The following is a 24,150-nucleotide window of genomic DNA, read 5'->3' on the forward strand; positions in this document are numbered from 1 at the left end:
GGAGGCTTCTACGTTCTGTACAGGTGTGGAATGTCAACTGTGCTTTCCCCCCTTCTTCAAAAGAAAAGAAAGGTTGGGGGGAGAGAGAGAGAGAATGAAAGGGATGGAAATTCCATAGTTGAGATAAATAAAAAAAATATAGCCATGAGAAGCCAATGATGCTTGAAACGTAAAATTATTTGTGTTTTGTTTTGTGTAAGGGTGTAAATCGATCTGGAACCGGTATTCGGTTCGGTTCCAAGTAGTGGCAGCAGGATCCAGATCCGAACCTAGCTGATCCTAGTTGGTTTTAAAATTGGATACTCTAATTGATCCTGGTTGGTTCGGTTTAGGTCTGGTTACTTTATCCGGTTCTTACTTGGACATTTTTAGGGGTGTCAATCTATCAGTTTGGGTTGAGTCGGTTTCGATGTGGGAATGGTGAAACCAAAACAAAACCAATAAAAGTTGGTTCGGTTCGGTTGGGTTTGGGTTTACTTCGGTTTCTTGTATCGTTCGTTATTGGGTCGGTTTCTGTTTCGGCCCGGTTTGGGTTCGGTTTAACATAAACATATATATAAAACTATAGAAAAAATGTGATTTTTAATGGGTTTTGGGTTATTGGTTTCTTATCGGAGTAGGTCGGTTTGGTTTAGGCTTTAGTCCAGTTTTTGAGTTGGTTTCGGTTTGTTTTTAGGTTCTTTCGGTTTGCAGTTTGGTTCGATTCGTTGTTGGGGTCGTAATCCCCCAAAACGAAACCAGTCCAATAAGACTTCGGTTTGGTTTTAGTTTCTTTCGGTTTGCAGTTTGGTTCGATTCATTGTCGGGGTCGTAATCCCCCAAAATGAAACTAGTCCAATAAGACTTTGGTTTGGTTTGGACTGGGCTATTTCGGTTTGGTTTGGACTTGTTTACCTGATTCAGTCTCAACTTTGACACCCCTAGATATATTTAAGTATCATGAATCATTATTTTTTATCTTTGGACAGATAGGCCCCAAGGAGATCTCGTCACAAAGCAATGATATTACAACAACAACAATACATCATACAAAGACTAAGCACAAATGCACAAAGGCTGCTATAGCCCATGTAGACTAGAGACCACCCTACAGGTAAGTGGAGAAATGAATATTCATGATGGAATATCATCTCCAAAGCATAGTTTAGGTTGAACAACCCTGATTTTGCCAAATCGTCAACCACCTCATTTGTAGCTCTTGGTTTCCATTGAAATTGAAACTATAGTTTCAGAGTATTAGACAAGAAGTTCGTAGAATCATATTTGTAGGCTTAAATTAAGGCTTAAGCTTTAAGGCAGTAAAAATCTAAAAGCTATTAGGACTTTAACAAAGCAAGTAATTGGGTTCAATTTGTTGGTTTAGTGGCTAGATCCGCATCCAGATTTGGTTTTCGGTTCTGGCTCCACATTGACACCTTTAGTGACAAGGCTAGAACCATTCTTGGGGGTAGAGAGAGAGAGAGAGAGAGAGAGGAACTTTGCTCGATTGTGTGGCCCCTGCAACAGCACAGACGCTAATAAGGGGACAGGCAAGGGCATTGACTAGGGGGTTTTAATTTTGTAGGGGGAGTGTATCGCTCATGCCCAGCCATAGAGGGGGCGAAATGACAACCCCACCCACATGAAAGGTTGGCCCCCGCGCACCCATAGGGGCCACACTGATCCTATATATATATTGTGTTATTTATTTTTTTTTTTTTGTTGATGAAAGTGTTATTCTTTTTTTCGGTAAACTATTTTGTGTTATTCTAAATGGTGAAATGACAAGATTTACCTTCATTGAAAAAAAAAAAGTGTGGTATCCTAAAAAGTAAAAAAGTAGGGTTACAATAAAGATTGTAACCAACCTTGGTGACAACAAGATGTTCCCATATATATCTATATATATATATATATATATATATATATATATATATATATATATATATATATATATATATATTTGGAGAAAAGATTTTTGAGGAATTTACCATCCACGCCCAAACATATTGGGGAGTGAAATGACCGCCCCATCCCTATTAAAAGTGGAAATGTCGTCCCCATGATGCTTTTGCTCGCATTCTCATTGTATACTTTGAAACATTTTCTCTCCTCTCTAATCATTAATACTTGTGGGTCCCCTATTGTATACTTTGACACCAATCGAAAGGGTCAGGGCCGTTTCCTACTCGTCTTGGTGTATCCGATGTCAATATACTACGCTATGTATAGATCCCATCCCTAAAACAATTTTTGATGAAATAATTAGAGCAAGAGGATGTTGCTTGGTTGCATGGCCCCTACACTAGCGCAGAGATAGTGAAAGCACGGAGGGACATGGACATGGATGCCATTTCTTATTTCATGAGGGGTGGGGTGGTAATTTTACACGTTCCTGTATCTGGGCGCTAGGCCATATGATCAAGCAATGTTCTTTTCCCCAAATAATTATTAGGAGAGAAGTTCCTTGGTTGGTGGTGCAGCTTAATGCCTCTATACTAATGATTTTTGTTCTAGAAATGCCACCTCATCACCGGTCTTGCTCCTTGTTTTTTTTTTCTTCCGTGGAATTAGGCTTGTAAACGGATCGGATTCGGCTCGGATACGAATTGGATGTAATCGGATTCGGATATTTTCTAGTCGAATACGGATACCTCTAAACGGATTTGGATGCGGATCGAATTCGGATTTTTGAATATCCGTTTACACCTCTGCCTTGTGTAACCGGAACCTTCCTCCCCCTAGTGGATACAATTCACTCTCAATCCATAGTTTTAGATCATGATTCTCTTCTCCTCATATTCTAGAACCTGTTGAATCTTCAAAAACCCTCAAAATCGTTATTTACTTAATTTTTTATAATTAAGTATTCGGATTTTTTTTCAGATATCTCTAATCGAATACGGATGTGAATCGAATTCGGATTTTCGGTTATCCATTTACAGCCCTACATGGAATGGCCCTGCAAATCCTGCCCTGCACTCACTCTTCCCTACCCCTTCCAAATCTTGGAACCCCTTCCCACCCTCCCCTACCCCGTCTGCGAACCATCCCCACCCTTTCCTACTCTCACTCTTAAGTCTCACCTCCTCTGCAACCCTGCCCCACCATGATCCCCTGCCTCCCCAACTCACCGGAACTCACCCCTGTTACACACTCCGCCCTACCCTTGCTACACATCTCGCCCCTGCAATCCCTCGTCTCTCTTCCCAAGCCCTTTCCTCTTCTGACCGCGCCCCACCCCACCCCTGCTGCAACCTTGCGATCACCCCACCCCACCCTATAAAACCCGCCCCCTCTTCTTACTACGGGTTTTTAGAAAGGCCAATCCAATCGATTGATCTAAAATGAAATTCAATCACTGGTCTTTTTTTTTATTATTTTATGGAAGACATGGGATTTAATCTCTAATTTCTTTTCCTTTTTTGCCCCTTTCTACCCATCGATTCTAAAGAGATCCCCCATGCAAAAAAGGCAAGACATTCTAGGTGTTTTTCGAGTGCCTTTGTTATCTCATCAAGTAATATAAAAACATTGCGTTGTGTGTGCTGGGTGTGTGAATGCGGAGTTTGTTATGCATATCCGTCATTTTATGGTCCTAAAAGTTAGTTAACCTTTTGGGATTAGTGTGTGGTTTGTTGAATTACTAAAAAAAAAAAGAGGGGGAAATCATAGATCAGTGAACAACTTTGAAAGGGAGCCTTGAAAATACAAGGAAAATTGTATAATGAAACGAACATCAATTTGACAACTAATGCAATCACATTCCAAAAATGGATGCACGAAGCGGGAATTGTGCTCTCCATATGTTTTTTTTTTGGGGGAGGGGGGGGGGGGGACCTGGGAAGGAGGTTGTTAAAAAAAATAGAAGATCTAGCTTTTCTCACCCATGAGAGGAAAGGCATCTCTTAACAATCTTCTTATGGAAACCTCTAACATTCCAAGCTAGATGTTCATGATGATAAAGAAGCCAACAATACTAATTAAGAAGTGAGGGAAATAAAGAGCAGACTAACCAAGGGGATAAACAGGATAGTCAAAAAGAAAATAATATAAACATTGAACAGAAAAACACAAGAAGAAGTGCAAATAGAATAGGAAAAACTGTACCTATTCCTAAATCCCCTCCAGAGTGCCTTCTAATGGAAGGAGTAGAGAGATATAGATCAACTTAACACAATAATAAAGAACACAAGAAACAAATCATAAGAAAAATGAACTAAAGTAGGGAGATGTTACCCGAACAGGGGCATCCACATGTCCTGTTCCTCTCCTTTTGAAGGTGATGGTTACTAGAAAGAGAGAAATTGTTCCTTTCCCTTCAAGACAATAGTGACCCAAATTTTAATTTCCTCCAGAAGGTCCAAGGGGGCTAGAGAATGAGATAGTAGGTCCCAGGTGAAGCTTTTGAAATCAGAGAAGTCAGAGCCAGTATTGGGGGAGGGGTCAGAGCTGAGTTTCCATTTCTTGAAGAGGTGATTTAGTAGGGAGATCATTATATTTTCTTGTTCATTCTCTGGCTGAGATGGACCAATGTCCTAACCATCCTTTCCTTTCCCTTTGTGGTCAGAAATCCCTTGCGCAATCAACTTTGCTTGTTGGAGGTTATGCTCAATAGTGGTGCTTGTGCCAACTCCAGTGTTGGATGAGTAGAAGTGCTGGTGTACTGTGATGTTTATAGCTTTATTGACTGCTAGCCTTGGGATTTCAGCCTTGAGTGGCTCCTGCTGGGGTGAAGTTGGGGTTGAGGTGCTGGGAGGAGGCAGAGGATACATTGGGGTGGGCATAATAGAGGATTGAGTTCCTCTCCAGGGAGCCTAACATTCTCAGGGAGCATCCAGCCGCACATATCCCTAGGCGTGCACTAAGATGTGTACAGTACAACCCAACCCTTGGATGCCCACTAGGCACTCCCTAGGCACTGAGCTCCCTGGAGAGGAGCCAGATCCGATTTGGTTGGGTATCAGGGGCAGAGACTAGAGAAGTTCCCACGGGGTCATTAGGGTAGGAGGATTTCTGGGATTGGGGTGCACTCCAATCCATGCCATCTTTCTGAGTATCCAAAGAAATAACTTTTGAGAAGATTCTGATTTGCCACCTATTATTGAATGTACGAAATACTCTTCTTCAGTCCAATCAGAGGATAAAATGAATCCTAATTACCTCAAACTTTGTTTTTTATGAAGTTCAAGAATTGCAAGAGCAATAACTCATCAAAGCTTCTGATTCCGTATGGACTTGTGAGGCATTTTATGTCAATTAGCTGTCTGAACAAGTTCATAGCCAGGTAAGACTTGTCATTAACTATCACTCTAGAAGATCTAGACTTCGTATGTATGTAATGAACAATGTAGTAGACTTTATTTTCATTTAATATATTTCGTGCAAGAGTAAGGTTGCGTACATTATGACTCTCCTTAGATCCCGTAGTGGTGGGAGTCTCGTACACTAGGTACATTTTTTTTAATATTTTGTGTAAACCAAAAAAAAATAAAAAATTATCAATCTCTTAATTAGTTTTTTTCTTAATATTTTTTGTAAACCAAAAAAAAGGCCGAGTTCGAGTCTCTTGACTGTTACCTTACCTCCTCCCTTCTCTACTCCTCCCCCTCTCTCAAAGAAACATATATAAAAACTCTCAATTCTTAAAAAAAAAAAAAAAAAAAAAAAAAAAAAAAAAAAACACTTAGATCCTTTACCACACGATCTACAAATGCTTTTTCGTTCTCCCCAAGAAATCTCAACGCTTATTCCGCTCTTGACTGGATACCGTCAATTATTGGGGTTGACAATAATTGGAATCGTGTCTAAAGAGTAAAGTGGTGGCCATGGGGTGTTATCTATCAATTCCAATCTAACGGCTGGAAAATAATATCTAATGCTCATTGATTGATATAAATTATTTTCATCTATTATAAACTATTTCTCGTGAAGAAGAAAGATATATCTATGCCTCCATTTATTTATGGATAACGGATTGGGAGCTACGTAAACAAAAGGGCAGAAGTGGACCCCAGACGACCACCGCTTGGAGGACACGAAGCAATACTACTCATTATGTATTATTATTATTTTTTCCTTCTCTAAGGAGTATTAAAGGCGCCATCCTTTCCCCTTCAAATCATACCTTTCAATTTTCTGTAGCTTGTTTGGGAGAGAGAGAAAGAAATTGTAAGAGAATCTTCCCGTTTATTCCTTCTTCCGCCCAAGAAAGGTTAGGGTTTCTGTTTCTTTACATCTCTGAAATTCCATGTTATGCATCAATTTCTGTTGGATTTCATCGATTATCTGTTTATGATTCTACTGATTGATCAGTAAGTCTTCTGAAGTTGCTAGATGTTTAATTTAATAGTCTTTTCATCGTTACAATGAGTTCTGATCGTATGATGTCGTTGAAATTTTTTCAAACTTAATGGTTTTTGATTGATCTTTCTCTGCTTCCTGTTATCGTTGCTTGAAAAAAAATTTCCCCTTTTTTTAATTTTATTGATTCTCCTTATCTTCTTTATTAAAACTTAAAATCCGGTGGGTATTTGCTTCTCCAGTTCTTTGTTTTCGTTGTTCTGTCTGTTGTGAAGGTTTGCTTACATAAACATGGCAATCATGAGTTAGGGTTGGGTACTTGGGCTGTTTTGATTTTATTTCTTCTGAATATAGAAAATTGAGAATATGTTTGGATTGCCAGTAAATTTTTTTTTTTGTCTATTTTGCAATTAATGGTTTGATTTTTCTGTGGCAGTAGTTTCAGGAGCAATGGCAAAGAGTTACTTCAAGCAAGAACATGACTTTGGTATGTAACGGGTGTTTGTGTCAATTGGTCTGTCATGTTCTGATATTGCAAGCTTGTTGTGTGGCCCTTTTTTCTTCTCATATTGATGAAGTGATGTTTTATCTTGATTTTTCTCAGAGAAGAGGCGTGCTGAGGCTGCTAGAATTAGGGAGAAATATCCAGACAGAATTCCGGTGATTTTTTAGCCTTAATCCCCAATGTAAACAATACTCTTTGCCTTTGGTGCTTTAGGTTGAGACTCTGAGATGAACTTTGTCAAAGTTTCAACAGAATCAACTCTTGCTTGAACTGTTGTTGGTGCTTCAAAGTAAAGAATCAACTCTTTGTGTGCACACAGTGACTGTGTTTGGACTCTCTTTAGCCTATCTGTTGCTGAAGCGAAGGAATGTGTCACCATGTTGGGAAATTCGGTGTCTTTGTCCTCACAATGATAAATATGCCTGCTAATTTGTTGTGATTTGGTCTGTGATAAGTAGAGCCGGTTTTAGTTTCTGAACTCTCTGCTGTTTGATGTTGGAGCTTTTGTGTTGTTGATTCCCCTCCTTTTCCTCACCCCCATTGGATGGATTCAAACCATTTTCTTTTTAATATGCCGCTGGTTTGCTTAGCTTGTGACTGTATAACGTGTAACCATGTTAATTGATCTTCACATGTTTGTGGGGATCTGAATGAATTGGTTTTGCTTTGTTGTTAGTTTTATGATTACCTTATATTGGTAGGATACCTCTATGCTGTATCTGTTATGTAAGTTATTGTTTAAATGTTATGACCAAGGACATTTCCTGCACTTAATTGCATTGGACTTGAAAGCAATTCTCTTGTCTTTTAATTGTATTTACATTCCTACATCAGAAACCAAAAAAAAAAAAAGACTCTTCTAAGGATGTTTTAATATCTTTCTAGAATATTTTTTGACCTTGGACTTTGATGTTTGAATGTTTGCCAATTAAACTGGTTAAGAAAAGATTTGGATAAAGTTTCATTCGTTTGGAATGAATTTGAAATAACTTAAATCTATTAGTTTTTTGCTGGTAGGATGGATTTAAAAACTTCGATTATTCCAGCCATCATTTCACTGAATGATTTCAATGCTACTGTGTAGTCTCAACTGTCAAGATCAGTATCACCAAAAGTATATCCATCATGCATAAAATATGACAAATTGTTTAATGATGGAGGTCAACTGAGGTTATATGAGCTTCTAGCACCTGTTGTTGAGGCTCATGCGGCTCAAGTTGGGGGGAACCATGAGTAATTGTTGAGAAGATCGGGATAAATAATTTTCCTTTTAGCAAGAACATGAAAACATGGAGAGCTGGAAGAGACGGGGAGGAAGAAAGGGTGATGTGGTTGTGTTCGTTTTGCTTATATCAATGGTGGTTTCAGAGCACTGTTACAGATAAAAAACAAGAAGCCTAGGCATGTTCTTGGGAGAAAAAAACCTCCTTTTTAGAGCTATCATACTTACTGTTATTATTAGCCATTTTTGATATATAAAAAGCAACTAATTTGATTGGTTTCTTAACCTGTTATGTGGGTGGGGCTTAGGAGCACTTTGAAATGAAACTTGGGATATTTCATAGGTTTCTTGCTTGTTATGAAGATTTTCTGAAGGGTTTAAAGAGTTAATTTTTTAACTAGCAACAGGCAAATTGGTGGTACAATAAACAACTAAATTGACTGGTTTATCTGTAATCAGGGGTTAAAATTTAAGTAACATGGTTAAAAGAACTCATGGGAGAGTGTGCTAATTTCGTAAAAGAGTTGGATAAGAAATTTGGTAGGACAAATCACATTATGGAGGTATTGGAGAGGATTTAAAGTAACACACACACACACACACACAAAATTGTGATATAGTATCCCTATCGATTATAAGTGGTTATCTGCCCGTAGAGTAATATGGCAATCATTACTAATTGTGAGCTATGTTAGTAGCTTAAATTAGACTTTAGAGCATTGCATATTGATGACTGGAAAATGCTTTGGTGTTGGTTACTTTGTCATAAAGTGTGGTAGCCTAGTCTTGGATGGTGCCTGGAGCAGTTTGTCATATGTATTTTTTTCTGGACTCCTTTCAATAGAATTCTCAAGATACTCTTTGTTTAGAGAGTTCATCGACAAATTTGTTGGATGATGTAGGATTTCAGAACAAGATGTTTACTGGCTGTGCCAAAGAATGAACTTGCATAGGATATTGGGACAATTCCATGGTCCACCCTCATCCTTCACCAGCCAATAACATTTGCTGAGTCTCCGCTACAAACCCCGCAAAGCAACATAACTGATTCCATGTGTTAGGTCCACAAAGTTACTCTTGTTGACACATCTTGTCCAATTGGCCCTGAAAATGCATTTACTGCAGTCCCTCCTTACCTCTCATAACACATCCAAATATTCGATTCCTGATTGTCCAGGATTTTCCTACATTATGGTTGTAACTGGTGTTTTTCTAATATATCCTTTTTTTTGGGGTGGGGTGGGGTGGGGTGGGGTGGGGTGGGGGGGGGGGGCAGGAGCTGCCTGGTAGAAGAAATTTCCTGAATGAGTGTGGATGAGAGAGAGCAATGGGCCACTCTGGTGGAAACCCTGGATTTGATCTGGTGTACTTGATCTTAATAATTCCTATTTATGCCTATTGGCTTCTTATGTGTGGTACATAGGACAGCATGGTGTCTTTGTGGATCATGGAAGCATATGCGTTGTTATATTGATGTTTTGTTCTCATATTTCAGAATCTGAGTCTAGATAGTAAGTGGGTCTCTTTGTTATTTAATAAAACAATCCCTGCTTAAGATATATCAACGCTGATTTCTAACTGTTTCTTGTGGGTGGGTTTTAAGAAAGAACTTTGTCACTTTTTTCTCTTGATCATCTCCTTCATAATCAGTCATGCATAAAAATCTGTCTCCATATCTTGTTCTCTACTGGGATCCTGTTCTGATTAGTTGTTGTACGCTGGATTTTAATTTAAGGTGATCGTGGAGAAGGCTGAGAGAAGTGATATTCCAAACATCGATAAGAAAAAGTAAGCTCCACTTCATGCTACTAATGACCTTGTCTCATTAGGTTTCACTTGTCTGTTTTCTGGATCTCAATGTCAAGAAACCATTTCACAATGTTAATAAAATCATGTATTTGCAAATAACTTATTTCATGAATTTTGAATTCTTTTGGCATGTGTTTTCTCCATTGTAAAGTTTTAACATAAAAAAGTGGAACCAATTGGAATAAGAACCGAGTACTTTGTATTTATTGTAGTAGCGAGATTTGTGTTGATAACCCAAAGAAGAAAACTACAGGTACTTGGTCCCAGCTGACTTGACAGTAGGACAGTTTGTCTATGTAATCCGCAAAAGAATCAAATTGAGTGCAGAAAAGGCAATCTTCATATTTGTAGACAATGTCCTCCCTCCAACTGGTAACCATTTTACAAATTGTGTTGCTTCTTTTACCCCGTCTCTCGATCTGCCAAAAAAAATGTTTTGCTTTTTTCATTTGAAGCTGTTGGACTTGTAAGATGCTAATGGTTGGTTTTGCATTTGGCTGTTGCTAGGGGCAATAATGTCTGCCATATATGACGAGAAGAAGGATGAAGATGGATTCCTCTATGTTACCTACAGTGGAGAAAACACATTTGGGCACCAGATACAACTGTAGTGCAAGGCTGATGGGTTCTCTTATGATTTTCATCTTTAGTTTATCTTCTTTTCTTGCTTTTGTGTTAATAATTTCATTTCAATTCCCAAAATATAAAGACCTCTCCACTGATAAGATGTATAGTCAATATTATGTATATAGCTTATGGAGAAGTTTGCAAACATTAGAAACTTCAATTATATGGGCTTTACCCATGGGCATGCTTTCACTTGATTCAAATGATCCAATGGAAAGCCAAATTTGAAGTGTTCATCAATTTCACATGTTTTTTAGATTCCTAAACCAAATACGGCTGGGTAGAGTAGAAACAAAGGGAAGAAAAATTGTTAATTTTCATAGTTTTAGCTATGGAGGTAGAGCCACTGATGTAGTGATAGGAAGCAGCTTAGAATAATTATATGGACTGAAGTAGTGGTCAATGCCTGTTTATCTATTATTTTACTTAGATTTACCTGATTTTATAAGGAAAGAGATTCAGTATTAAAGGTCTACGATTGGTATGAGGGTAAGCAGAGCTCATATTGAACCAGGCTGGGGCTTTTTTATGTAATAATATCATGGTTTTATTAAGTCTTTTTGGGCCTTGTACTGGAGCCTGGAGACCCAATTCATAACTGGACTGAGTTTAACTCTATTTCTCAGTGTAGGTCTTATGAAGTCTTTTTCGGCCTTGGCCTGGAGGCCCAACTCATAACTGTAACTCTATTTCTCAGCTAAGGTTAACTGATTTGTATCGGAATTGAGTCTGCTGTTTTGACGGAGCATTCACATCAAAATTTCACGATTTCTCCGTCTTCGGACCGCAATTCTGATTCAGATGGGATCTGAATCGGCATTGGTAGGGACTGATTCTGTCACCAGAAAATCTGAATCAAAATAGGCAGGGACAGATTCCATCACCAATTCCTGGTTTTAAAACCCTGATTATGAAAAAACACCACCAAACGCAAATTTCAGAATGCACCTGCTTGCTAGTAAACGACCATGACTCTTGCGAGGAAGAAGAAGAGCAGTGCTCATTCAACTCACTAGCGGTGGTGGCTTTCGGCTAAAACCGCTTTAGATAGCTTAATTCGCTGTAGAGACAATGGCGCCTAAGGCGATCAAGAATGTTCATCCTATCCGAGACAAATCTGGTTTAAAATTCCTGAAACCCGTGCCATATTTAAGTTGGTGTCTGAACCTATGTTTCGTGTGAATCGGGATTTTTGAACCCTTTCGTGCTATTGGTTATATTACAAACAAGGAAAAAAAACTCGGGTTTTGACTTAGCTAGGGATTTTTTTTCTATTGATGGAGAAACCAAGGTTTCGATCCCAAAAAAAAGTTTTTTAAGTCTGATTTTTTTTTTCAGGTTGCCTAGTTTTGACATTTTAGACGCAATCCATGAATTAATTTCACAAAAAAATCACTGAAAATGGTACTTGTGGTTATTGACCCAAGTTTACTAACGATTTACCAAAAAAAAAAAAAAGTTTACTAACGTACACGTTGATACAGACACAAAAGTGGTATTATAAATACTTAGTTCACATAATTATAAAGTACTTGAACCCTGAATAATATATTTAATCCAAATAAAACATTAAGATGCCCCTCTTCAAATCCATGTGAACTTTCTTGGTCGGTCTAATCCACGAGCAACATACCATTGAAGATTGTGAAGCCGGATCTCCGAATGCACAAAATACGTATCCCATGACATGTTATTGGACCAATTGGTCTAATAGTCCATTACTGTCCAATGATATGTCTCATCATCAATTTGTCCAAGATATCCCAATCTAGGGAAGGACTCACCAAGATTGTAAGAATTTGTTGCTGCTCAACGTCGTCTGATTCTGTCACTAATGGGGTTATTGTTCTTTTGACTATTTCTCTCCTCCTTTCTCTTCTTCTTCTCATAGAGCATAACTAGTGTTGGAATTTTTTCAATAATTGTGTGGACAGTTTTGGGTTATTCTTTGGTTCAATGTTGACCTAGTTTTTTGGCCAAGGGACATGTATCTTCAAAGAGAGCTATCCATTTAGTATAGGTGCATTCATAGCACTTGGATTGGAATCTCTTAAATCTAATCCATTGAACCATGAGACACATTTAGACCATGGGGTATCTCCAAGAGACACATGGGGTATCTCCAAGAGGCATACCTACACCATGGGGTATCTTCAAGAGACTTACAAATAAGTGCTTGGATTAGAATCTTTTAATCCTATCCACTCATATCAATGGACACACCCATTCCATGAAGTGTCTTGAAGGGATACATCGACCACTATAAATAGAGGTGAAATGGACAACCCAAATCATTCAATTTTTATGATACGATTTCAGTCAGTCAAGCATTAATAAATTCTCAATTCTCTAATAGCTTCAAGTGATTACTATATCTGCAAATCAGTAATCAGTCCAGCCTGTTTTATTTTGGGAGGCAGATTTGCTGCAACCCAGTGCAGTAATAGGGTACAAATACTGTCTTAAGGACAGAGCGTTCTCGCTCGACTCTGGCTATCTCTTTGTCCTCTTCTTTTGATATTAGTGTTTTTCTAACAGCTAGCATAGGCCGAGGCTCAACATTACCCATGACGCTATGCTCTGTGGAGCCTAAGCTTGCTTTCTTCCTACAATATAGTATTAATTGGATATAAGATGGGTAGTGGACTGGTGGTGGGTTCCAACAGTTGTACTTTAAGTATCATTTAATCCTCTATTAAGGGAACGGAAGGTTCTTAGAATTTCACGAGTGCTTCAACATGAACTCTTTCTTGGATAGAAAACGACGCCGAACTCAGAACCTCAGCACTCTGCACAGTAACAATAACAATAACTTACAAGTGTCAACTATTCGCTTTTCTCGTCTTTAATAATACATAGATTTAATCGTATATTAGATTCATCATCAACGGGTGGAAGGGAAGGGGTTTGGGAAACCTGGCCGAAACTAGCTTTGAAATCGACGAAATCAGGTTGAAACTAGCAAAACCTAGCTGAAACTGGCAAAACCCGATCGAATTAAGGGATTTTTAAAACTCCAGCAGAATTTCGTCTTGGAACCTATCGAAACCGTCGTACCGAGACAATTCGACGGTTTCGATAAGTTTCGGTCAAGTTTTCGATCACTGATTACAAGCAGTGTTCCCTTCTCCATGCAGAGATTGGGAACTAAAACTTTGTCAGTGTCAGTATTGGAAATGTTAGAATAAAACCATTTTGGGTTTGACAGAAACTCTAAAAGAAAGTCGCACAAAACCTTAGAATACGATGTAACAATTCATAAGGAAGAGATTGGGCATACCTTACACCATTTGTATGTTGGTGATGAATAATTGAGAAAAGCCCTGGACAAATGCTCAACGATCAAATCATTGATTTGGATCTTCCACAATCTTCTTGTTCCACTTGAACCTCTCAAATTCTTGATGGGAAGAACAAAGAATGAGATCAAAAGACTGTAGGAACCCCAATCGTGTATATATAATATAAAACTCTAATCCTTGTCCACCCTACAATTGAAAGGATTAAAATACCCCCGTTAACCTTAAAGTGGTCCCAAACCGAATTTATGCCCATGAACCCCCACCGATAGATTAGGATATAATTAATTAAACCCACCAATAGAAATCTAACAAGAAAAGCTTGGCAAGAGTATACAATGTCTCTTTTCTTGAGGTTTCCCCCTTTTCATTTTCAACTGTTTTGATTTTTCTATTCTTTAGCGGATTGTATTAGTCAACTTATAATAGTACATTGGGTTTCTCTTTAAGCCCCCGATTGGTTTAATTGGATGTGATGTGAATAAAATAAACATTGATAATTGGGGTTGTTTGATTGGAAGTAAAATTAAGATAAAGTGATCTGAGAAACACATGGATAGTACAACATATAAAAATGAATTGAAAACTTTTCAGTTGTACTAATGCAGAAAATGGAAAATAGTTATTCCAGATAACATTTTATTCAAGAAGAAGAAACATATGAGCCCATACTAATTTGCATTACAATCAAACACATGAAAATTGATTTTCAATGTAAAACGTATTGATTTGATCATACTTTTCATTAGCTACTCTCATTCTAATTTACCAATGGAAAAATATTATTTCACTTTGCTTTGAGTCTAAATAAATGGGGCCATAGCTTTGTGTGTTAGTCATTTGTTCCAGACTTTCATAAGAGAGTTACTTTGAGCTTTTCAAAAGTGCTATAGCTAGCTCTAACTTTTCTATTTTATGTGCTATACAATTCACTGAGATGAGAAAACTTCATGTTTTGGTATGCAGAATAGTATGGTTGAGCTAATGTTCATTTGGTATGCAGAATAGTATGGTTGAGCTAATGTTCATTTATTTCTTTGGAGCTTGGAATGTGATGAAGAATCAATATAAGTCCCATAATAGCAGAATTTTTTTCCTGTCCGGTTCCCTGCCTGGTACGGTTGTCCAGTTCCTCTCATAGAGAGGCAGAAATAACGATTTAAATTCACTCGGGCAGTGTGTTCGGGTAGGGGGTTAGGTTGTCATTTTCGGCCCCCTATGAGAGGAACCGGACAACTGTACCAGGTAGGGAACCGGAGAGGATAATGATCCCATATTAGCAATGGTGAATTTGGAAACAGCCTCTCCAACGAAGGGGGTGTCAGGTTGCGTACATTTGCCCCTCCCAAACCCTGCAGTAGCGGGAGCCTTGTGCACTGGGTTGCTCTTTTTATTAGCAATGGTGAATGTTAACTCAATCAACATAATTTGGAACATGTGTGAACAAATTAGGGCTGCAACAGGGTCGGGTTGGGCCGGGCCTTTTAAAATCCCAGCCCAATCTTGAGTCCCCTTAGCTAGGCCCAGGCCCGACCCGGCCCTAACTCAGGACCAGAAAAATCTGACCCTGACCCGCCCTTAGGGTCGGGCCGGGCTGACCCTGATTGGCCCTAGCAATGGGGGGAATGGAGATGCATGGGCTGGCCAAGCTAGGAAAGGGAGATGTATGGGCTGGCCAAGCTGGGAAAGGGAGATGAATGGGTTGGTTAGGCTGGGAAAGGAAGATGCATGGGCTTGCCACGCTGGGAAGAAGAAGAAAAGAAAGAAGAAAGAAAAAGAACAAAAACAAAAAATAGAAGACAAGGTCAGGTTGGGCCGGGCCGGGCTCAGCCCGAGGCCTCAACCCCGATCCGGCCCGACCCTGACTCAGGGCTAGAAATTCCTAACCCTGACCCTCCCTTAGGGTCAAGGTATCTCAACCCAGGCCTTGTTTGGGTTTAGGGCGGGCCAGGGCGGGTTCGGGCCATCAAGGCCAAACTTGCACCCCTAGAACAAATAGATATCATTGTAGTTGTTTATTATTTTTCTCTTTTCCTAGTTTCCTCCTTGCTTTTGGAACATGTGATGAGGAGTTTGTTTATTTTAAATTTAACAAAAAAATACCTATTCATAACCTCATACTCAATGTTTTTATTTTTATCGATTTCATTCAGTTTGATCCGAGTTTTTTCAATTGGTTTTATCGGTTCGGGCTAAGTATTGACACCCCCATCTGGACCTTTCTGTATTTCAGAGCTTGGTTGCTCAAATCATGTCTCAAGGGTAGTACCGGTTACTTCCAATCTAAAATGATTAAGTAATTAATATCTCACTGACATTATATCCCATGAGTATTGGGTCTCAAAATTCTGCATACCCCTTGAGGTTTACAAAAGTTAATACTTGCCTCTATTCCGTTAGTTTATGATTAACAACGTTAAAAACATAGGGTGAACTGACTAAATTTTCCTCATTTTTCCCAAATTATTTAGGGTTTGAAAAAAAAAATCTGAAACCTATCTTCCCCAAATCGTTTCCCCAAAACCTGCAACTCATCTTCCCCAAACCTGTACATCACTTCCCTTTCTCCTTCCATTTCTAAAACCTAATCTAATTAAAATCTGTATCTTTATTACTTCATGGTAGATTTAAAAATTAAAAACACCTAGAGAAGAACTAGAAAGAGAGCAGGAAGTTCGGAAGTTCAGGACTGTAACAATGGAGTATCCACTCGCCATCGGTGAGAACCCGTACATCGCACGGGCTTGTAAGCTCAGAGGAGCCAACAGTTTTCTATGTCATGAACAATTCAAATTCAACTCTTCCATTCGACAGAAGATTCGGCCATGAGAAATTAGGGCTGAGAAGTAGCAAGCCCGAGACAAAAAATTGCTCTCCTCCTCCAACGAAAGCAATTGGAATTCGATTTCTGAAGCTTGTATTGAGTGTTTAAGACACTTTAATTTCCCTTTAATACTGGTTTCTGGAATCAGTAGCATTTACTTGTTCAGCTTCAATCTCTGCTCAGAAGCTCATGTAAATCAAATTCCTTTATTTGGATCTATTGCTTGTGAATATGTTTCCAATTACTATTTCCAATTACTGATTTACACAATATTCGTCCAGCAGATGTGAATAAATTTATCTAGAGGCAAATACTTTGGAGAATGCCTCAGGAACTCAATCTATTGTGTGAACCTAGCAAACAAGGAAGCTGCTTCGGATACTGAAACAGATAAGGAGAGATGGGCACTCACCTCTTCAGGTTAGGGGAGATGTTGCGAGGGCAATAATGTATATGGTTGTACGTTTTTTTTTATGGGAAAATAAAAACTATATATTACTTATAAGGCAAATTTACATCAGTTTTGTTACAAAATTCAACTAACTTGGTGTTTAATGCCTTGTCGGCCCAAAAACACAACAGCTTTGTTAAGTAGTTATTATGACAAAAAGAAAAAGACACTTCTTTAGAAATGTCTGCCACCTGTAAAAAGAGATTTATGATTTCCAAAGGCCACGAGGATTGGGATGGAGATGGAAGAAAACTGGACAGATTCTTGTGAGAGCACCAAACTTCTTTCATCTTCAACCCTAGTTTCATAGTATGATCTAATCCTGTGAGTATTTCAAAAAGTTCTAGTTCCAAAACATGAGTCAAATATAAGGTCCCTGTTGCAATAAACATAAATTTGCCCTTTAGCAAAATGCATGAGACCCACCCTGATGGTCCAATGCTCCTAGAGTCGTGTCTTGCACATATCAATACAGGAAAATGTAGAATAGGTAAAACAGGAAAAGTCAACTCAAACTCATTATTTGTTACATCCCAGGGCGGGAGGGAGGGGGGAGATATATGTAAATCCTCCATCCAAAGGTCTACCTTCCTCATAACCAATAGAGGATTAGGTTTAATACATCTAAAAATAATATATGGTTGTACTTTATGGGTTTCATCAGGTGGATGGAAATCCTATCCTTCATCTTTCAGATTCACCAAGCATTAGAAACAGAGAGATGGGTTTGCTTTCAACATTGTTCAAATGGAACAGACTTGATCCACCATCAAGAACTCAGTTGAATGGACAGAGGGCTCTTTTGCTTTACAAGCCAATAAACAAACCATTAATGGAAATCTCTGAGAACTCTGTTTTGGCAGAGATGGGTTTTGAGAGAGGGTCCATGTTTCAGAAATGGAAAATGGATTTGGTTTTGCGATTAGATGGAAAAAATGGGTAGATGGTTTTAATTAGATTAGGTTTTAAAAATGGAAGGAGAAAGGGAAGTCATGTGTAGGTTTGGGGAAGATGAGTTGCAGTTTTGGGAAAACGATTTGAGAAAGATGAGAGCAATTTTGTCAGTTCATCCCATGTTTTTAACGTTATTTATCATAAACTAACGGATTGGGGCATGTGTTAACTTTTGTGATCCTCAGGAGGGTACGCAGAATTTTCCAAAACTGGATACCTCAAGGGTGGTACATGAAAATTTCCCCTTTTAAAAGAAAATAAGGGTAGAAAATTGTCCAATCCCACTTAAGTAGCAATTCTACACATGTTCAATAATGGCACCCGCATAAACAAACATCAACAACATAAACAACTCTGAAGCTGTTTATGAATTTATATTTATATTGATTTATGTTAATGAAAAATATGAGTCAAAATTCATACCAAACACATCTATTTGTTTTTTTTGTCAGAAAAACATAAATTTAAATTATATCAAAAAGAGCTACAGTAATTAAGCTTTTCTCTTCATTTTTTTTTTGGCATGCCCCACTTTTGCCCTTGTACCAAAAGATTATGGCTGCCTCAAATTTGGAGATAAGAACAGAATTCTTACAAGCCAATTCCCTGGCTAAAACTTAGAAACTCTAATTAGCATCCCCAATCTTAAACACTAGGGAGAAAACTTGGATTCTTCACAAACCAGCAGGTTAATATGCATTCTCGGAATAGATTCCGAGTCTAGAATGCATTCTAAAACCATATTCTTTTCTATTATCTCGCTTTTGAATGCATTCTAGATCCAGAATCTATTAACACACCATTTGGAATGAGTGGGGAAAAAACCTTGCTCCAACACCTCCAACACTCAACAGAACCACCACCACAACCTCTCCAACCTGACCTCAGTTTTACATCTGATTTGGATCATTGGTTTGGTATGACAATTACACCATATCATTATGCTGTTGTTATCGGAAGCTTTCAACATATCTACAGTTCACTCTGGATGCATGGTGTGCTATTTTCTTTTGGGCATGGGTACTACAAAATAGGTAGACAAGCACCTACATATGCTACATGGCAGGTCAGATGGGATTGAAATTTTGCGGACGAGTGGAAACCCCCAGCCCCATACATGTCTGAGTTTCAACCCAAAAATAGTTAGCCATGTGGCAAACTAAAGCATTGAGAAATTATTGCCTATCAAAAGTGTGTACACAAATGTTTGGACCACCGAGGGATGCATGGAAAAACGTGGGTGGCTTAATGATAGAATTTAGGACTGGGATTTTACACGTGATCAATCCGGATCATTCCCTAGATATCCAATGGTCAAAATTGCAGAATCACCCATCCATGTGGTACAACTAGGTGTGCTCAGCATATGTCCTCATCGAGAAAGCTTTGCCTTACAAGAAAATATTTAACCTTAAAAAGACACCCCTTTCAGAAAACTAAACATACAAAATTACAGATAGAAGAGAATTAACGAACTCCGCACCGCGAAAGAAATTCCCTACTGCAACCAGCAACTCACCCATGGCTAACCGTGCATATGTTGACCATGCACATGGGAGGGGGAATCTGGGACCCAGCAAATAGCCTGTCATAACCAGGAAATCAGTGAGGATAAAAGAAAATCATGTAACTGAAAAAGTCCACTCCCTAGAATCCGGTAACCAATCAATGGCTAGAAAATATGGCTAACCACTGGAAAAGAGCTTAATTAAGAGATATTGGTCAACTATTTATTACGAGATTGTAGACAAATCAAATCATATGGTGAACCTAAACTGCTCCCATCCCATTCTTACATGACCTTCCCGTTAAAAAGCAATAACACACACCTATGATGAAGTGATGATACTGTCATCTGCATTGCCAACTTGCAATGACAGCTACTTCCCCTTGTGCTTTGCTGTTAAATTTAATCAATCATTCTCAGTGAAAAGAAGTCTTTCTAAAGTAATAGATTCCATGTGTCAATACAAATTATCTCCAAATTAAAACATAAACTACTACTAATAATATAGAATTAAAAAATTTTAAAGCCCATTTTACCAAAAAAAATTTTAAAAATTAAAGCCCATATTATTCATCAGTTGATTTCTTGTTCACCAAGCTGACAACAATAGTAAAAATGGATAATAATCCTCAAGGGATCTTTCCAATAATGAATAACGTAGAAAGAATAATAACACTACTAGAAAAAGAAAAAACTGAAAAATTACCTCTTCCCTACTTAGAGCTGTGAATTGCTGAGAAATGTAAGCATGCAACTTGCATTTTGAAACATCTTATCCAGTGTCTGCCATACTGAACTGTGAACTTCTAAAAGCTTCTCTGCTTTGTCCTGAAGTTTAGACTGGCGCCTAACTGTTTCACCATGTATCTGATAATAACATAAAGATATTAGATCGAACCCCAAGACAAATTCCTCAACCAACCACTTAATTTTTTGCAAAGACTTCCTAAAAGAGCTTTCATTTGTGATAGAATTATAGAAACCAGTGCAGCCACTTTAGGATAGGCCAGGTTTCCCTAAAAAAATATGCACTTATCATCTAAGAAAATCAATCATAACCATGGTTTGAGTTATCGGATCGGATCGGCCGATTTTGGCCGGATCGGATCAGTATCGGCCGAGACCAATCCTGATACCGATCCGATCCAGCTGTAAGGACAGGTGTAAAAATATAAAAAAATAAGTTTTTTTTTATAAGAAAACAGGGACAAAAGTGTCATATTTGCCCGAGTTTGGGCGATCCCGATCCTGATCCGACCCAGCCAATACCGAGATCACGAACCATGATCATAACTCAGCCTGCGCCAAGATAGCACAACATGATATCAAAATCCTGTCAACCATTGCCCAACTTCACATTCATGCAGCATGGTTGGGGCTGACCAACTTAACTTGGTCCAAACTGGAGATTTCCTACGATGAAGAACAACTAGGTGTGATGATCATAAATTAAATCAACCAATCTGTTGCAATCATACAGATAAGAGATTAGTTTAACTGAACATTCTGCAACATTGTGATGTTGGATGTTTAGGACCATTTGATCAGATAGTTTTTCTACCAAAGATATCTACTACGTAAGACCTATAAAACTAAATTTTTTGACTCTCCACATGTGTGTCATTTAAGCAGCACTGGCTGATAAAGCTGTTTCTGCAAACAGCTAATAACATGAAATAGTTTCTCTCTCCCCATTTAGTGTCTAACCAAAACCACAGTGCTCAAAACAGAAAGTTTATCAATGAACAAAAATAAAAAGTTTATTTGGATGAATTTTAAAGTTAATGGATACCTTAAGAAACAATCTAATTACTGCTTGAATGAACTCATAGTCTTTTCTACACGAAATCTCATGTATGAAGTAATCAAGTAGCAGCTCAATGGAATATAATTCAGATCTCTTTTCGGGCTCTTGCTGATCTTCATCATCTATAATTTGAAGCATCCGGAGCTCCAAATCTAATGTCGATGGAGATAAACCTTTGATGTAGTCTGTAAATTGTGAAACTGCAATCCAAACGCGGTTAAGTAGGAAAATCTTTCTCCAAAAGCGGTAAGTAGGGTAAGAACTTTTTTTCCAAAAGGAGGAAGTAGGGGAACAAATTATACACAAACTGTTTAGAAAAAATCCATCGTACTAGTTCGTCTATAACTTTCCTATCCATCCAAGGACCCACCACCAATGGGTGCCATCTAGAAGTCTCCTTATGCTAACCATCTGGTCTACAAAACTTTCCTGAGTATCCAAATTTGTTTTTAGTTGACCAAAAATACTGTGAAAGATTGATGGTTGTAATCATCATATGATCAGGCTGAGCTCTAAAAATAATTCTTCTAATTTGGACATTTCAAGCTATGGATCTTATTTATTTCTACATAGTCCTTACCGTTAACTGATTATAACAGATGAATAGATATTTCTCAAGATCCAAGCAAGATCATAGCAAGCATACTTACAATTTTTCATTTCCGCAGAGGAAAGAAGCAATTGCAGAAATTGGGAGGTCTGTAGATCAGATTTCCTTTTACTGGTTTTCATCTCATCATCTCTTTTCTCCTTTTCTTCAACAGCTGTGCCAGTAGGTTTGAACAATATGTCTCCAGAAAAAGATGGGACTGCCGGCAAGAAAAACGGAGCCTTTTCTGGCTTTTTGGGTGGCTCAATTGGTTTGTTGCGGACCTGGGTGGCAGAGAAATACCATCATGTATATAATTGTGAAGGTCAAACTAAAAGAGCAACAATTAGGGTACGTACAAACTTGCTACAAACCCACAGTAAATGTTCATAAGAATGTTTTTATTAATTTCTTCAAAGGGTTAGAAAGACAATTGGAAAAATAATATCAGATAAAAGGCAAACCTTTATAATGTCCAAATTGATCAAGCTTTGCCACTGGCTCTTTGGCAACAATGAGAGAGTTACTAGATCAGGGATTTGATGATTCAAAAGTGAGGCATAAGCAGTGTCCTTAACATGTAATTTACACCCAATATGGTTCTCATGATTCTCCTCATCAGCTATTTCCTTCGAAGAGAAACCTGGCAACTTGACACTGACAACTTCTTTCCCCCTAGCATAGAAATCCACATAAGAAGCTCCAGAGAACATGGCCTGGTTCACCCTGATAATTCCATTTTCAGTACTTCAATGTTAGAGAAAGACCAAAAAACAATCAAGAGTACAGCCCCAGCAAAGATTTGTTGAACCTAGTAAGACTTTACATATCAATCAAATAATACATGTTAGGAACTAGTATGAGCCAATTTTATCACAAAAATTAAGTGTTTTGGAAAATTAATTTTTCTTGGCTTAGTACACTAGACCTCACCCCTGATCCTCAACAACAGATTTTGGCCCTTTATCCTCACAAAATAATTTGGAAGATCCCTGCCCCACCTAAGTAAAAGGCTTTGGCTTGAGAATTTCAAAGGATGAGGAAAACCTCTGTTTTCCCAGATATAGAAAGGATACAACTCTTACGCAGCAAAGATTCCATTTCTTGCAATCTCATTGAATTCAATAAGTGGACACAGGAGTGGAACATAATTTAGTATGCAGGCAACAGAGAAATCAAATTCTTCGTTGTCAAGCAGAGTGCCAACCATTCGTAACTGTACTTCTAGGGAAGTTTCAATTTCTTCTATGCCTTCACAGCTGACTGAAACACACCATATTTTTCTTTCCACTATCCTTAGTACCTTAGGTAAGCATTTATGGAGATACTCCTTGTAGGAATAGGAGCATCTGAAAGGAGCACAGAGCAGATTACTTAGCAACTGATGCAGATCATATGGTAAAGGTAGTTGATCTCATACTGAGGTAAGCCAACTAGGCCCCAAACTTCAAAAATTTCAAGAGATTTCTTTTGATATTACGAGGGGAAGGGTACTCTGATTACATCAGGCTCTTTAGTTCCTTCAATGAGGCATGTACGGATGCTGTCTGGCCATGTTTTCCCCAAACATAGATGGAAGTTCAATCCAGGCCCATCTTGAATAGGAATCTTCTTTGAATTGGAAGGGAACAGTATTCTTGAGTTATGTAGCCCAAGGGTCAGCATAGTTGTCACGGCACCTAGGCAGCCAAGGCGTTGGAGGGGGCCTGGAGGCAAGGTGACACCAACAAGGAGGCCAAGACGACCAAGGTGCCCCTCCTAGGTGATGCCTCGACAACCATGCAAGGGTGCCTTATGATGGAGCAGATTGGAGGTTGGGGATACTACACAGGTGATCATTACCTGGATCACCACCTTAGTAGGACATCTCTGGAGGCTAACTCACTGCAAAAGAATGCCAGATAATTGGATCTTCTACAAATATCTAATTCCGTAACCAAGCTCTAGCAACACTATGACAGATTAGTTGACTAGGAATTTGCTACATAGAGACTGTGTTTTCTTCACCATATTTTATTTGTTAATCTTTTTGTTATTGCTGTCATCTTTCTTAATCATGTCTGTTGTATTTCTTTGTTGTTGCAGCCTCAGGTTGTCTATCCTAATAATATTTTCAAAGGTATTTTTTAAAATTAAAACAAAAAAGGCTTTATTTGAAACCAAAAGAATGATGATACATTCATGACCTTGACCTCTTCCATTTAGACCTAAGCTAAACTAAACACTTGAAATTACAAAAGCTAGCTCACGAATCATGACATGGAAAATCAAGGT

The 24,150-nt window shown here is 38.4% G+C and overlaps 2 protein-coding genes across 3 annotated transcripts in view; one reads left to right on the forward strand and one right to left on the reverse strand.

Moving 5' to 3' along the window:
* The first annotated feature begins 6,135 nt into the window (after window positions 1–6,135).
* Window positions 6,136–10,592, forward strand: LOC122649193 (autophagy-related protein 8f-like). Of its 2 annotated transcripts, none has more exons than XM_043842571.1 (6): window positions 6,136–6,194; window positions 6,693–6,769; window positions 6,887–6,942; window positions 9,745–9,797; window positions 10,072–10,190; window positions 10,326–10,592. In XM_043842571.1, exons 2-6 carry the CDS (start codon window positions 6,733–6,735, stop codon window positions 10,427–10,429), a joined length of 369 nt encoding a protein of 122 aa, XP_043698506.1. In that variant the 5' UTR covers window positions 6,136–6,194; window positions 6,693–6,732; the 3' UTR covers window positions 10,430–10,592. The 2 variants fall into 2 exon arrangements, with proteins under 2 accessions (XP_043698506.1, XP_043698507.1); XM_043842572.1 differs by having other exon boundaries at window positions 6,145–6,193; window positions 6,699–6,769.
* A 9,258-nt stretch (window positions 10,593–19,850) lies between these two features.
* LOC122644960 (WD repeat-containing protein 36) overlaps window positions 19,851–24,150 on the reverse strand; it is a 45,750-nt gene continuing 41,450 nt past the window's right edge. The window contains exons 15-19 of the mRNA XM_043838321.1: window positions 22,341–22,602; window positions 21,938–22,160; window positions 21,273–21,487; window positions 20,187–20,347; window positions 19,851–19,873 (exon numbers count right to left, since the gene is read on the reverse strand). Coding sequence (XP_043694256.1) covers window positions 20,198–20,347; window positions 21,273–21,487; window positions 21,938–22,160; window positions 22,341–22,602 — 850 coding nt within the window. The 3' untranslated portion in view covers window positions 19,851–19,873; window positions 20,187–20,197. The remainder of the gene's footprint in view (window positions 19,874–20,186; window positions 20,348–21,272; window positions 21,488–21,937; window positions 22,161–22,340; window positions 22,603–24,150) is intronic.

Source organism: Telopea speciosissima, chromosome 1, assembly GCF_018873765.1.
Source record: "Telopea speciosissima isolate NSW1024214 ecotype Mountain lineage chromosome 1, Tspe_v1, whole genome shotgun sequence".
Classification (NCBI taxonomy): Eukaryota; Viridiplantae; Streptophyta; class Magnoliopsida; order Proteales; family Proteaceae; genus Telopea; species Telopea speciosissima.